This window comes from Heterodontus francisci, chromosome 13 (assembly GCF_036365525.1).
Source record: "Heterodontus francisci isolate sHetFra1 chromosome 13, sHetFra1.hap1, whole genome shotgun sequence".
Classification (NCBI taxonomy): domain Eukaryota; kingdom Metazoa; phylum Chordata; class Chondrichthyes; order Heterodontiformes; family Heterodontidae; genus Heterodontus; species Heterodontus francisci.
In genome coordinates, this window is record NC_090383.1 from 117399421 (window position 1) to 117412674 (window position 13254).

The window sequence follows — 13254 nt, forward strand, 5'->3', positions numbered from 1 at the left end:
GCAGAAAGCAGCACAAGGCACAGTAAACAATCTTTCCCAGGGGCTGCCAAAATTGTCAACCTAAGATTAATTAAATCAGTAATAAAAACAAGAAATGCTGCAACCACTCAGCAGGTCTGGCAGCATCTGTGGAAAGAGAAGTAGAGTTAATGTTTCGGGTCAGTGACCCTTCTTCGGAACTGACAAATATTAGAAATGTCACAGGTTATAAGCAAGTGAGGTGGGGGTGGAGCAAGAGATAACAAAGGAGAAGGTGTAGATTGGACAAGGTCACATAGCTGACCAAAAGGTCATGGAGCAAAGGCAAACAATACGTTAATGGTGTGTTGAAACATAGAACATAGAACATACAGCACAGAACAGGCCCTTCGGCCCACAATGTTGTGCCGATCCTTTGTCCTCTGTCAAGGACAATTTAATCTATACCCCATCATTCTCCTTTATCCATATACCTATCCAAAAGCCTTTTGAAAGTCCCTAAAGACAAAGCATTAGTACAGATAAGGTGTTAACGGACTGAATATTGAACAGCAGCAAGTGCAAACATGAAAAAAAAATTAAATCAGTACATAGCATGTAGCAGATCAGCACAGTGAAATGTTGCGACCCGGTGAGAAAGGCGTCTTGGGGTCCCTCTCAACCTTCAACTGATCTTACCGTAAAATTCTATAGACTCTGGAGCAGTTCCTACAGATCGGAGGGTGGCAAATGTAACCCCATTATTTAAAAAAAGAGGGAGAGAAAAAAACAGGGAATTACAGACCAGTTAGCCGTACATCTGTAGTGGGAAAAATGCTGGAGTCTACTATAAAGGATGTTGTAGTAGAACACCTGGAAAGCATAAACGGGATTGCACAATGTCAGCATGGGTTTACGAAATGGAAACAAAACTACTGCAGTATTTTGAGGATGTAACCAGTAGATTAGATAAGGGAGAACCAGTGGATGTGGTGTATTTGGATTTTCAGAAGACTTTTGATAAGGTCCCACAGAAGAGGTTAGTGTGCAAAATTAAAGCACATGGGATTGGGGGTAATATACTGGCATGGATTGAGAATTGGTTGACAGACAAGAAACAGAGAGTAGGAATAAACGGGTCTTTTTCCGGGTGGCAGGCAGTGACTAGTGGGTTACGGCAGGGATCAATGTTTGGGCCCCAGTTATTCACAATATATATTCATGACTTGGGTGAGGGAACTAAATGTAACATTTCCAAGCTTGCAGACGACACAAAACTGAGGGTGGGGGGAGAGGGGAATGTGAGCTGTGAGGAGGATGCAAAGCGGCTCCAATGTGATTTGGACAAGTTAGGTGGTGGGCAAATGCATGGCAGATGCAGTATAATATGGATAAATGTCAGGTTATACTGCAACGTATGAGGAGAGATTGGGTCGACTAGGCTACATTCACTAGAATTTAGAAGAATGAGAGGGGATCTCATAGAAACCTATAAAATTCGAACAGGACTAGACAGGCTAGATGCAGGGAGGATGTTCCCGATGGCTGGGGTGTCCAGAACCAGGGGTCACAGTTTCAGGATACGGGGTATGCCATTTAGAACTGAGATGAGGAGAAATTTCTTCACTCAGAGGGTGGTGAATCTGTGGAAGTCTCTACCGCAGAAGGCAGTGGAGGCTAAAACATTAAATATATTCAAAGAGATAGATATATTTCTTAATGCCAACGGGATCAAGGGATATGGGGAGAAAGGGGGTACAGGGTACTAAATTAGACGATCAGCCAAGATCTTTTTTTTAATGGCGGAGCAGGCCCGAAGGGCAGAATGGCCTACTCCTGCTCCTATTTTCTATGTTTCTATTTCCAGCATTTTCTGTTCTACTTCAGATTTTCAGCATCTGCAGTATTTTTCTTTGTATTCGGTGTGAGGGGAGATCATGAGGGGTCTAAACAGAGTAAGTACAGAGAAACTGTTCCCATTGGCGGGAAGGTCGTGAACCAGAGCATACAGATTTAAGGTGACCTGCAAAAGAACCAGAGGCGGCATGAGAAATCACTAGGGGGTATAGATTTTAATTAATTGGCAGGAAGATTATAGGGCAGTTGAGGAATAATTTCTTCACTGGACAGAGGTGAGGGTCTGGAACTCACTGCTTGAAAGGATGGTAGAGGCAGAAACCCTCATCGCATTTTCAAAATACTTGGATATGTACCTGAGATTCCGTAACCTACAGGACTACAGACCAAGAGCTGGAAAGTGGGATTAGACCGGACAGCTCTTTTTCAGCCAACACGGCCATGAAGGGTGGAATGGCCTCCTTCTGTGCCATATATTTTTCTATATTTCTACTAATTATTTAAAGATAGGAAAAAAAGCTATTTGGCTGGGTAGGGCAGTTAGGGGTGGGAGCTCATATGATGAAACTTCCAGGAATTTCCAGGAATATATCCAACAAGAGTTGGCAGCCGAGATGGGGGCGACCTGGTGTGCCCACCAATGATTGGAACTGCCCTGGGACACGTGTGGCTTCTTCCTGTCAGTGACATTACTTAAGCAGCCAGAGGCAACAAGAGCTAAAATACCAGGCTTCCACTGTGGGAATAACTTTCTTTTTCTAAAACCAACCAAGGGGTATGTTTAGAAATGAGATTTTCTCCTTTATCTTTTCTCATAGGCAAAGGGGACAGGTGATTTGAGCCTGGCAGAGCAGAAGAAAATACAAGCAGAAAATCATCACATTGGTTGCCTTGTGCGCCTTATTGATGTCCGCTGTCACGTGATTAGTGCATAACAATCAGATTAATTCTGCCCCCACTCCTTTTACATGGAACATCAGTACAGAAACAGGTCATTCAGCCCAACTGGTCCATTCTGGTGTTTTTGCTCCACACAAGCCTCCTCCCCTGCTGCTCCATCTCACCCTATCAGCATATCACTCTGTTCCTTTCTCCCTCAAGTATTTATCTAGCTTCCCCTTAAATGCATCTATGCTGTTCACCTCAACCACTCCCCGTGGTAGTGAGTTCCACATTCTCACCACTCTTTGGGTAAAGAAGTTTTCTCCTGAATTCCCTATTGGATTTATGTGATATTTACGACCCCTAGTTTTTGGACTCCCAATCAAGTGGAAATAGCTTTTCTACGTCTACCCTATTGACCCTTTCTTAATCTTAAAGCCCTCGATCAGGTTACCGCTCAGCCTTCTCTTTTCTTGACACTAAGTGTCTCCTCACTTTTCCTGCCTGTTATTCCAACCAAACTACCTCTTCATTCTTCCCTATTTCAGAGCTGTTTCACTCCTTTTGTCTCTGCACTGCCATTCCTCTGGCACATTTTCATCCATGCACAGCTTTTTTCCATTCACAACAGAGGAGTTTGCTTGGCTGATGTTCTTTTCACTGGATTCACTACCTGCTCACCCCCACCAATGGGGATTGTGACAGCAGTACGTATGATGTATGGGATGCATCGCTGTAACCTGCCAATGTTTCTTCAACCTCTTTCCCCTGCAGCCTCCACCACTGAGAGGGACAAGAGCAGCAATGTCAGGGGAACATCACCACCTCCATGTTCCCCTCTAAACCACACACTACTCTGATTTGGAAGGGTATCAATGTTGAACCAAAATCCTGCAATTTCCAACCTAACACCATTGTTGGGAACATTATCAGCAAGTGAAAAGCAACAGTTCGAGGAGAATTCCCACTACCAGCTTCTCAGGGCAATAAATATGGTCTTTCCAGTGTCAACACATCCAGGGAACAACATTCTTAAAAATCCTTTTCAAAGGCTGTTATACCTTTCAGTCGCCTGCTTAATTAATTTAGGACTCCTCACTTTGGTCTTTCACTTGTTAGCCTTCTTCATCTTCACTTAGGAAAGAACTCGCCTCTTTCTCTTTCCTGTTCTGACAAAGGGTCCACACCCAAAATGTTAACCTGTCTTTTTTCTTTTCTGAAGCGGACGCACCTGCTGCTTTTGCTTCAAATTTCCTGCAATCGTAGTTTTATTTCCCTCACCAGCACTGCCTCAGCAGCTGGCATTAAGCACCGCAGTGCTGAATAAATAAAGAATGGCTCACCGCTGATTGTGGCAGCACATTTCTCTACCACCCATGGAGCTCCTAAAGATTAGAGTGTACATTAAACTTCATAGAAACGTCTCATCAGAAAGACGGCATCTCTGAAAGTGTAGCACTCACTCAGTACTGCACTGGGAGCGTCAGCCTAGATTTTGTGCCCTGGAGTGGGACTTGAACCCATGGCCTTCTGATGCAGAGGCGAAAGTGCTGCCCACTGAGCCACAGCTTGCACCAAGCAAGCAAGAGCAATCAACAATTTACATAAAGTTTGTCAAACAGCTTTCAATCTTGCCAGACAAAACTACTAATGCAGCATTTGAGCCCGTTGGGATGTTAAGCCATTTACGGGGCAATTTTCCCCAACATTTGGTGTGTAGAGGAAGCTGGGCATATCTCAGAGGCTGGGATTCAGAGCTGTCAGGTCACTTTAATTGAAAAGTGACAAAGTTCAGCCAATCAATTAATCGGAATTTGACAGTGAACCTCCGTCCAATTGTGAATGGTGGTGCGTGCTGGCTGACTGGCCCAATCTGGCAACATCAGCAGCCAGAAAATGATTTGCAAAAACAGGATTTTCCATGCTCCTGGCTAGAGCAAAAGGCAGGAAGTGGCTCATCCCCGAAGAAGAAACACGAATTAAAACTGCATTTGTGGCTCCAGGAATGCAATGTCACCCCCATCTGTTGACTTTGGGCATTACACACACGCACAAACACAACAAAGCAAATAATTTCTGGATACAGGCCGCCAGTGTGATCCAAATGTCAAGTCCAACATTGTGATTTCATCTCCTAAGTGACTGGAATTAAGCCCAGGCAGTGGGAGTTAATCGGAAGGTTAATTTCCTCAGCGCAGACACCGAATATGTGAAGACACAATAGGGGTGCTGAAAATACCTTAAGGGGAGTTTAATGCGACAGTCTGCTACATAACTGAATCTATTCCAGAGTCCTTGTGCACTCTCTCTGATAAAGGAATACTCTGTGTTACTGGACGCAGGCCCACAGTGAATTCAAGTACATCTGCTATATTTGTTCTTTAAAATTTGGTTACAAGATTGAAAGATAATGGGAGCTGTAGACAAAACCCTTCACTTGGGAATGCCCCAACATGCTAACTTGAGGACAATGAGGCAGTCACACAATATGCTCCTTTCTCTACAGTGAGGGATGTTCCATTGCTATCAGATGAGGGCTAAGGTGCTTAAATGCATCGCATCAGCATCCCTCCCCATATCTAGGAGATGTAGAAATGGTGGCTTCAATCATGAGACCAATAGTCAGGTTTAAAATCAAAACTTCACTTCAGAATATTGAAAATTAAAGCAAAATCAAATCAGAATATTTTATAAAATGAACATTTCTATATATTAAAAACCTTGCTTCTGTCTGCACTTCTGTGCAAGGAAAGAATGTATCACTTTTAAATGGGGAACAAAATACATGTGCACACTCTGGGGTCCAATTATCCCCTGCCTGCTCTGCACCTAAAGACTACCTCTGGTCTCGACTTTCCATGCGCAACTCATTGACTAGAATGACCATGAGGCTATTGTATGTTGCAGTATCCTTTGATGGTCCACCTGCATTAAGTTTAAGCCTGTCTCAATTCAGTTCACCATAGGTACAAGCCCAACATCACGAGCAATGCCAGCGATTCAGCAGAAATCAGCACCAAGGTCAGATGCAGTACTAAACTGGCACTCTGTCAAAGACAGCGCAAGGCTCGTGTGTGAAATGGAAGAGCCATAGTTTAGTCATGTGCCAAGGTGGGACACAGAAGCAGCATTAACTCCCTTGTTATTGTACATCTTGTACAAATTCACACAGGTATATGGTGTCAAATGAGCAATCTAATAACCTAGCTTTTTTATTCAGACCGTTTTTGCTCTGAAATTTTTATTTTCTCACAGAAAATTGTGTGACCAATGTCATAGGATAGTAGATTATATATTTTCTGCTACATACAGTAACAGTTGGTGTTAGAAAACAGAGAATCTGACTCATTCCAAGTAATTCAACAGATCAACTAATCTGCAGTAGCTTTGCGGAATTTGAAATAATCATGTTAAACTGCCCCCAGTCTCATACACTGAAAGTGGTTGTGCTTCTGACCCCGTATCCTCCAAATATAGCCTGCTTTCAACATTGCCATTTGGCTAACCGTGCATTTGTTACCTGCAGAATCAACAGTTCTGCTACTTTCTTTTCTGACTTCCCATTCTCCACTTTCCGTAAACTTCAATTCATCCAAAATTCTGCGTTCTGTACTGAATCCTGCACTGTCTTACTTATCCATCGCCTCTAGGTTTTTACCTTAACCTCCTCCAGCCATACAATCCACTCCTCAATTCTCTGTTTCTCTGAATCTGGCCTTTTGATTCTTCACCCCACCACTGTGCCTTCAGGCATCTGGGCCCCACTCTCTGGAATTCCCTCCCTAAACTTTTCCATCTCTCTCTCTCTCTCTGCTGTTAAGACCCACCTCATTGACCAAGCATCTGCTCATCCATGCTAATCTCTCCTTCCATTGCTTTGGGAATTTTTCTTTGTTAAAAGTGCTTTATAAATGCAAATTGTTGCTGTTGCTCCAGTATAGCGCAAGGAATTAACCTATTGCTTAGCAAACACTGGAGATGGCAGTAGACTGAGATGAAGAGAAGTTCCTTCACTGATAGGGTTATGAGCCTTTGGAATCCTCTACCCCAGAGGGCTGTGGATGCTCAGTTGTTGAGTATTAAAGACCGAGATTGCTAGATTTCTGAGCACTAAGGGAATCAAAGGATTGAACCGGAAAGTGGAATTGATGTGGAAGATCAGCCATGAATTTATTGAATAGCGGAGCAGGTTGGAAGGGCTGTCTTGCTGACTTCTGCTCCTATTCCTTGGAGAATTAAGCAGTTGGCTCAGATAGGGTGACATGGCTTGAAGTACTGCTAAACTTTTCTCTTCTTAAATATAAAGACTGTTAGTGCATGAACTGCCCAACATAGCTTCCAGTTGTGACCCCTACCAGGTCTGTGCTGGGCTCAGTTGGGCCAGCAATAAAGCCTCTCAAAGGTGAGAGTGCTACTACATGAGCCGAGACAGACACCATCACTGGTGAAAAACCTTTGTGAAGAATTTTCCTGCTCTGTATTTCTAGCAAAGCCATATTCTAGATGTTGCCAGTAGTACTGAACAAAGGAAATTTTCACAAGCACATCGACAATGCCACTACAAAAAAGGGACCAGACGGATTCTTAACCCACAGTGGAGAAGTATGAAGATGGGAGGTCTCTAAACTTAACCTAATAATGCTGTGATCTCTAGTCCCATTAAAAAAATATATATGATGTACTGCTCAGGAATTCCTGACCTACACATGTACAAAGTTCATCTTAGTTAAAAGAAATTCTTAAAACAAAATATGCGCAAGAACTGGATACATCACTTCTGGTTCCACTTGCTGCAGAAAGCAGCACAAGGCACAGTAAACAATCTTTCCCAGGGGCTGCCAAAATTGTCAACCTAAGATTAATTAAATCAGTAATAAAAACAAGAAATGCTGCAACCACTCAGCAGGTCTGGCAGCATCTGTGGAAAGAGAAGTAGAGTTAATGTTTCGGGTCAGTGACCCTTCTTCGGAACTGACAAATATTAGAAATGTCACAGGTTATAAGCAAGTGAGGTGGGGGTGGAGCAAGAGATAACAAAGGAGAAGGTGTAGATTGGACAAGGTCACATAGCTGACCAAAAGGTCATGGAGCAAAGGCAAACAATACGTTAATGGTGTGTTGAAAGACAAAGCATTAGTACAGATAAGGTGTTAACGGACTGAATATTGAACAGCAGCAAGTGCAAACATGAAAAAAAAATTAAATCAGTACATAGCATGTAGCAGATCAGCACAGTGAAATGTTGCGACCCGGTGAGAAAGGCGTCTTGGGGTCCCTCTCAACCTTCAACTGATCTTACCGTAAAATTCTATAGACTCTGGAGCAGTTCCTACAGATCGGAGGGTGGCAAATGTAACCCCATTATTTAAAAAAAGAGGGAGAGAAAAAAACAGGGAATTACAGACCAGTTAGCCATACATCTGTAGTGGGAAAAATGCTGGAGTCTACTATAAAGGATGTTGTAGTAGAACACCTGGAAAGCATAAACGGGATTGCACAATGTCAGCATGGGTTTACGAAATGGAAACAAAACTACTGCAGTATTTTGAGGATGTAACCAGTAGATTAGATAAGGGAGAACCAGTGGATGTGGTGTATTTGGATTTTCAGAAGACTTTTGATAAGGTCCCACAGAAGAGGTTAGTGTGCAAAATTAAAGCACATGGGATTGGGGGTAATATACTGGCATGGATTGAGAATTGGTTGACAGACAAGAAACAGAGAGTAGGAATAAACGGGTCTTTTTCCGGGTGGCAGGCAGTGACTAGTGGGTTACGGCAGGGATCAATGTTTGGGTCCCAGTTATTCACAATATATATTCATGACTTGGGTGAGGGAACTAAATGTAACATTTCCAAGCTTGCAGACGACACAAAACTGAGGGTGGGGGGAGAGGGGAATGTGAGCTGTGAGGAGGATGCAAAGCGGCTCCAATGTGATTTGGACAAGTTAGGTGGTGGGCAAATGCATGGCAGATGCAGTATAATATGGATAAATGTCAGGTTATACTGCAACGTATGAGGAGAGATTGGGTCGACTAGGCTACATTCACTAGAATTTAGAAGAATGAGAGGGGATCTCATAGAAACCTATAAAATTCGAACAGGACTAGACAGGCTAGATGCAGGGAGGATGTTCCCGATGGCTGGGGTGTCCAGAACCAGGGGTCACAGTTTCAGGATACGGGGTATGCCATTTAGAACTGAGATGAGGAGAAATTTCTTCACTCAGAGGGTGGTGAATCTGTGGAAGTCTCTACCGCAGAAGGCAGTGGAGGCTAAAACATTAAATATATTCAAAGAGATAGATATATTTCTTAATGCCAACGGGATCAAGGGATATGGGGAGAAAGGGGGTACAGGGTACTAAATTAGACGATCAGCCAAGATCTTTTTTTTAATGGCGGAGCAGGCCCGAAGGGCAGAATGGCCTACTCCTGCTCCTATTTTCTATGTTTCTATTTCCAGCATTTTCTGTTCTACTTCAGATTTTCAGCATCTGCAGTATTTTTCTTTGTATTCGGTGTGAGGGGAGATCATGAGGGGTCTAAACAGAGTAAGTACAGAGAAACTGTTCCCATTGGCGGGAAGGTCGTGAACCAGAGCATACAGATTTAAGGTGACCTGCAAAAGAACCAGAGGCGGCATGAGAAATCACTAGGGGGTATAGATTTTAATTAATTGGCAGGAAGATTATAGGGCAGTTGAGGAATAATTTCTTCACTGGACAGAGGTGAGGGTCTGGAACTCACTGCTTGAAAGGATGGTAGAGGCAGAAACCCTCATCGCATTTTCAAAATACTTGGATATGTACCTGAGATTCCGTAACCTACAGGACTACAGACCAAGAGCTGGAAAGTGGGATTAGACCGGACAGCTCTTTTTCAGCCAACACGGCCATGAAGGGTGGAATGGCCTCCTTCTGTGCCATATATTTTTCTATATTTCTACTAATTATTTAAAGATAGGAAAAAAAGCTATTTGGCTGGGTAGGGCAGTTAGGGGTGGGAGCTCATATGATGAAACTTCCAGGAATTTCCAGGAATATATCCAACAAGAGTTGGCAGCCGAGATGGGGGCGACCTGGTGTGCCCACCAATGATTGGAACTGCCCTGGGACACGTGTGGCTTCTTCCTGTCAGTGACATTACTTAAGCAGCCAGAGGCAACAAGAGCTAAAATACCAGGCTTCCACTGTGGGAATAACTTTCTTTTTCTAAAACCAACCAAGGGGTATGTTTAGAAATGAGATTTTCTCCTTTATCTTTTCTCATAGGCAAAGGGGACAGGTGATTTGAGCCTGGCAGAGCAGAAGAAAATACAAGCAGAAAATCATCACATTGGTTGCCTTGTGCGCCTTATTGATGTCCGCTGTCACGTGATTAGTGCATAACAATCAGATTAATTCTGCCCCCACTCCTTTTACATGGAACATCAGTACAGAAACAGGTCATTCAGCCCAACTGGTCCATTCTGGTGTTTTTGCTCCACACAAGCCTCCTCCCCTGCTGCTCCATCTCACCCTATCAGCATATCACTCTGTTCCTTTCTCCCTCAAGTATTTATCTAGCTTCCCCTTAAATGCATCTATGCTGTTCACCTCAACCACTCCCCGTGGTAGTGAGTTCCACATTCTCACCACTCTTTGGGTAAAGAAGTTTTCTCCTGAATTCCCTATTGGATTTATGTGATATTTACGACCCCTAGTTTTTGGACTCCCAATCAAGTGGAAATAGCTTTTCTACGTCTACCCTATTGACCCTTTCTTAATCTTAAAGCCCTCGATCAGGTTACCGCTCAGCCTTCTCTTTTCTTGACACTAAGTGTCTCCTCACTTTTCCTGCCTGTTATTCCAACCAAACTACCTCTTCATTCTTCTCTATTTCAGAGCTGTTTCACTCCTTTTGTCTCTGCACTGCCATTCCTCTGGCACTTTTTCATCCATGCACAGCTTTTTTCCATTCACAACAGAGGAGTTTGCTTGGCTGATGTTCTTTTCACTGGATTCACTACCTGCTCACCCCCACCAATGGGGATTGTGACAGCAGTACGTATGATGTATGGGATGCATCGCTGTAACCTGCCAATGTTTCTTCAACCTCTTTCCCCTGCAGCCTCCACCACTGAGAGGGACAAGAGCAGCAATGTCAGGGGAACATCACCACCTCCATGTTCCCCTCTAAACCACACACTACTCTGATTTGGAAGGGTATCAATGTTGAACCAAAATCCTGCAATTTCCAACCTAACACCATTGTTGGGAACATTATCAGCAAGTGAAAAGCAACAGTTCGAGGAGAATTCCCACTACCAGCTTCTCAGGGCAATAAATATGGTCTTTCCAGTGTCAACACATCCAGGGAACAACATTCTTAAAAATCCTTTTCAAAGGCTGTTATACCTTTCAGTCGCCTGCTTAATTAATTTAGGACTCCTCACTTTGGTCTTTCACTTGTTAGCCTTCTTCATCTTCACTTAGGAAAGAACTCGCCTCTTTCTCTTTCCTGTTCTGACAAAGGGTCCACACCCAAAATGTTAACCTGTCTTTTTTCTTTTCTGAAGCGGACGCACCTGCTGCTTTTGCTTCAAATTTCCTGCAATCGTAGTTTTATTTCCCTCACCAGCACTGCCTCAGCAGCTGGCATTAAGCACCGCAGTGCTGATTAAATAAAGAATGGCTCACCGCTGATTGTGGCAGCACATTTCTCTACCACCCATGGAGCTCCTAAAGATTAGAGTGTACATTAAACTTCATAGAAATGTTTCAGTATAGATTTGAGAAGACATCTCTGAAAGTCAGTGGGTCCTCTAGACTTCACTGAACATCAGGGGCTCCACATTTTTAAAAAGCAGCAAACCATGTAAAGTGTGTAGTTCCACCGAAACGGATAGGTGCTCTTTCACAAATGGCAGTAAGGTTTGACCTTGCACAACGGATTATAGGAACAAGAGGAGGCCATTCAGCTCCTCGAGCCTGTTCAGACATTCAATTAGATCATGGCTGATCAGTATCTGAACTCCATTTATCAGCCTTGGTTCCATATCCCTTAATACTCTTGCCTAACAAAAATCTATCCCCACTCCCCCCAAGCCTCAACAGCTTTTTGGGGGTGAGTGTTCCAGCTTACCACTTCTCTTTGTGTGGAAAAGTATTTCCTGACATCATTGTTGAAAAGCCTATCTCTAACTTTAAGGCTGCCTTGCTCTGGACATCCCCACTGCAGGAAACAATTTCTCTCTATCTACCATACCAACTCCTTTGGATCACCTTAAACATCTAGATCAGATCACCCCTTAATCTTCTATACTCAAGGGAATACAAGTCTAGTCTATGCAAACTGTCCTCATAACTTAACCCTTTTAGCTCTGTGACAGAATGGCTTGCATTCAACTCAATGGCCAGACTGATGTTGAAGTTGTAGGCTTGCATGTCCCGAAGTAATGCTTCTGTATCTGCCTCAGTCTTAAAACTTATCTGGCCTGCGGGAATCCTTGTTTTTGGAGGCAGACAAGTTTCCTTCGCTTTCTGCTTGCATGGGGTGTCACAAAGTATTGACAGAAAGCTTCTTGGATATCACTAATAGCTTTGGAGACATAAACTTGCAACACATCTGGAAGAAAACGCTTCCGGTTGAACTTGGACTAATACAAAGACACTTAAAAATTGCTATTCTTGGGTTTCTGAAAGGAGTTACCTGGAAGGGTGCTCCGGTGTACTGTAAATCATCTGTGGGAATGTTCAGTACTGAACCACAGCCTCCAAACCGCTCATTCTGACAGCCGTACACAACCAGTGGGATGTCTGTGACATGGTTAAGCAGAAAAAGAAGCTTTTCTTCCACTAAAAACAAAACATAGTTAGGAAGGAAGAGAAAATACTTGGGATGGAGCCCTGTCTCCCCTCCTTCCCAAACCCCTTCTTGCAATTTTTTTTCCTTCTTCCTGCTGGTCGGGAGGGAGATACTGAGTGTTATGGCTATTAAACTGGAGTTACAGAATGATGCAGCACTGATCGAGGTCACTCAATCCATTGTACCTCTGCCTGCTCTTTGGCAGAGATGTCCAGTTAGTCCCAGTTCCTGCTTTTTCCTTATAGCCTTGTAAATTTTTTTCCTTTCAAGTATTCGCTTTTAATGTCACTACTGAATCTGCTCCCACCGCCCTTTCAGACAGTGCATTCAAAATTGCAACTCAATATATAAAAAAATTTACCTTGCGTGTCCACTGCTTCTTTTGGCAATTACCTTGAATCTGTGTCCTCAGGTTACCATTCAGCCATTGGAAACAGTTTCTCTATTTACTCTTTCAAAACTAGCACTGTAATTATAAGTTGAAAGGGACAGGTTATTTCTTATGTGTTTTCGTTGACAGACCTGGGGAAGGGTCAAGACTCATATGACAACTTCAAAATTAATTCATAGGCTATTCTTTCTTTTGGGCCTCCTTATCTCGAGAGACAATGGATATGCGCCTGGAGGTGGTCAGTGGTTTGTGAAGCAGCGCCTGGAGTGGCTATAAAGGCCAATTCTGGAGTGACAGGTTCTTCCACAGGTGCTGC

At 43.4% G+C, this 13254-nt stretch overlaps 1 protein-coding gene across 8 annotated transcripts in view; it reads right to left on the minus strand.

Annotated features, from left to right (window-relative positions):
- adat2 (adenosine deaminase tRNA specific 2) overlaps nt 1-13254 on the minus strand; it is a 130393-nt gene that overhangs the window by 102525 nt on the left and 14614 nt on the right. For 7 of the 8 annotated variants that reach the window (XM_068045565.1, XM_068045562.1, XM_068045561.1 and 4 more), the window contains one exon: nt 12392-12498. The exons of the other annotated variant lie outside the window; for it this stretch is intronic. In XM_068045565.1, coding sequence (XP_067901666.1) covers nt 12392-12498 — 107 coding nt within the window. The remainder of the gene's footprint in view (nt 1-12391; nt 12499-13254) is intronic. 8 annotated transcript variants of the gene reach the window in all.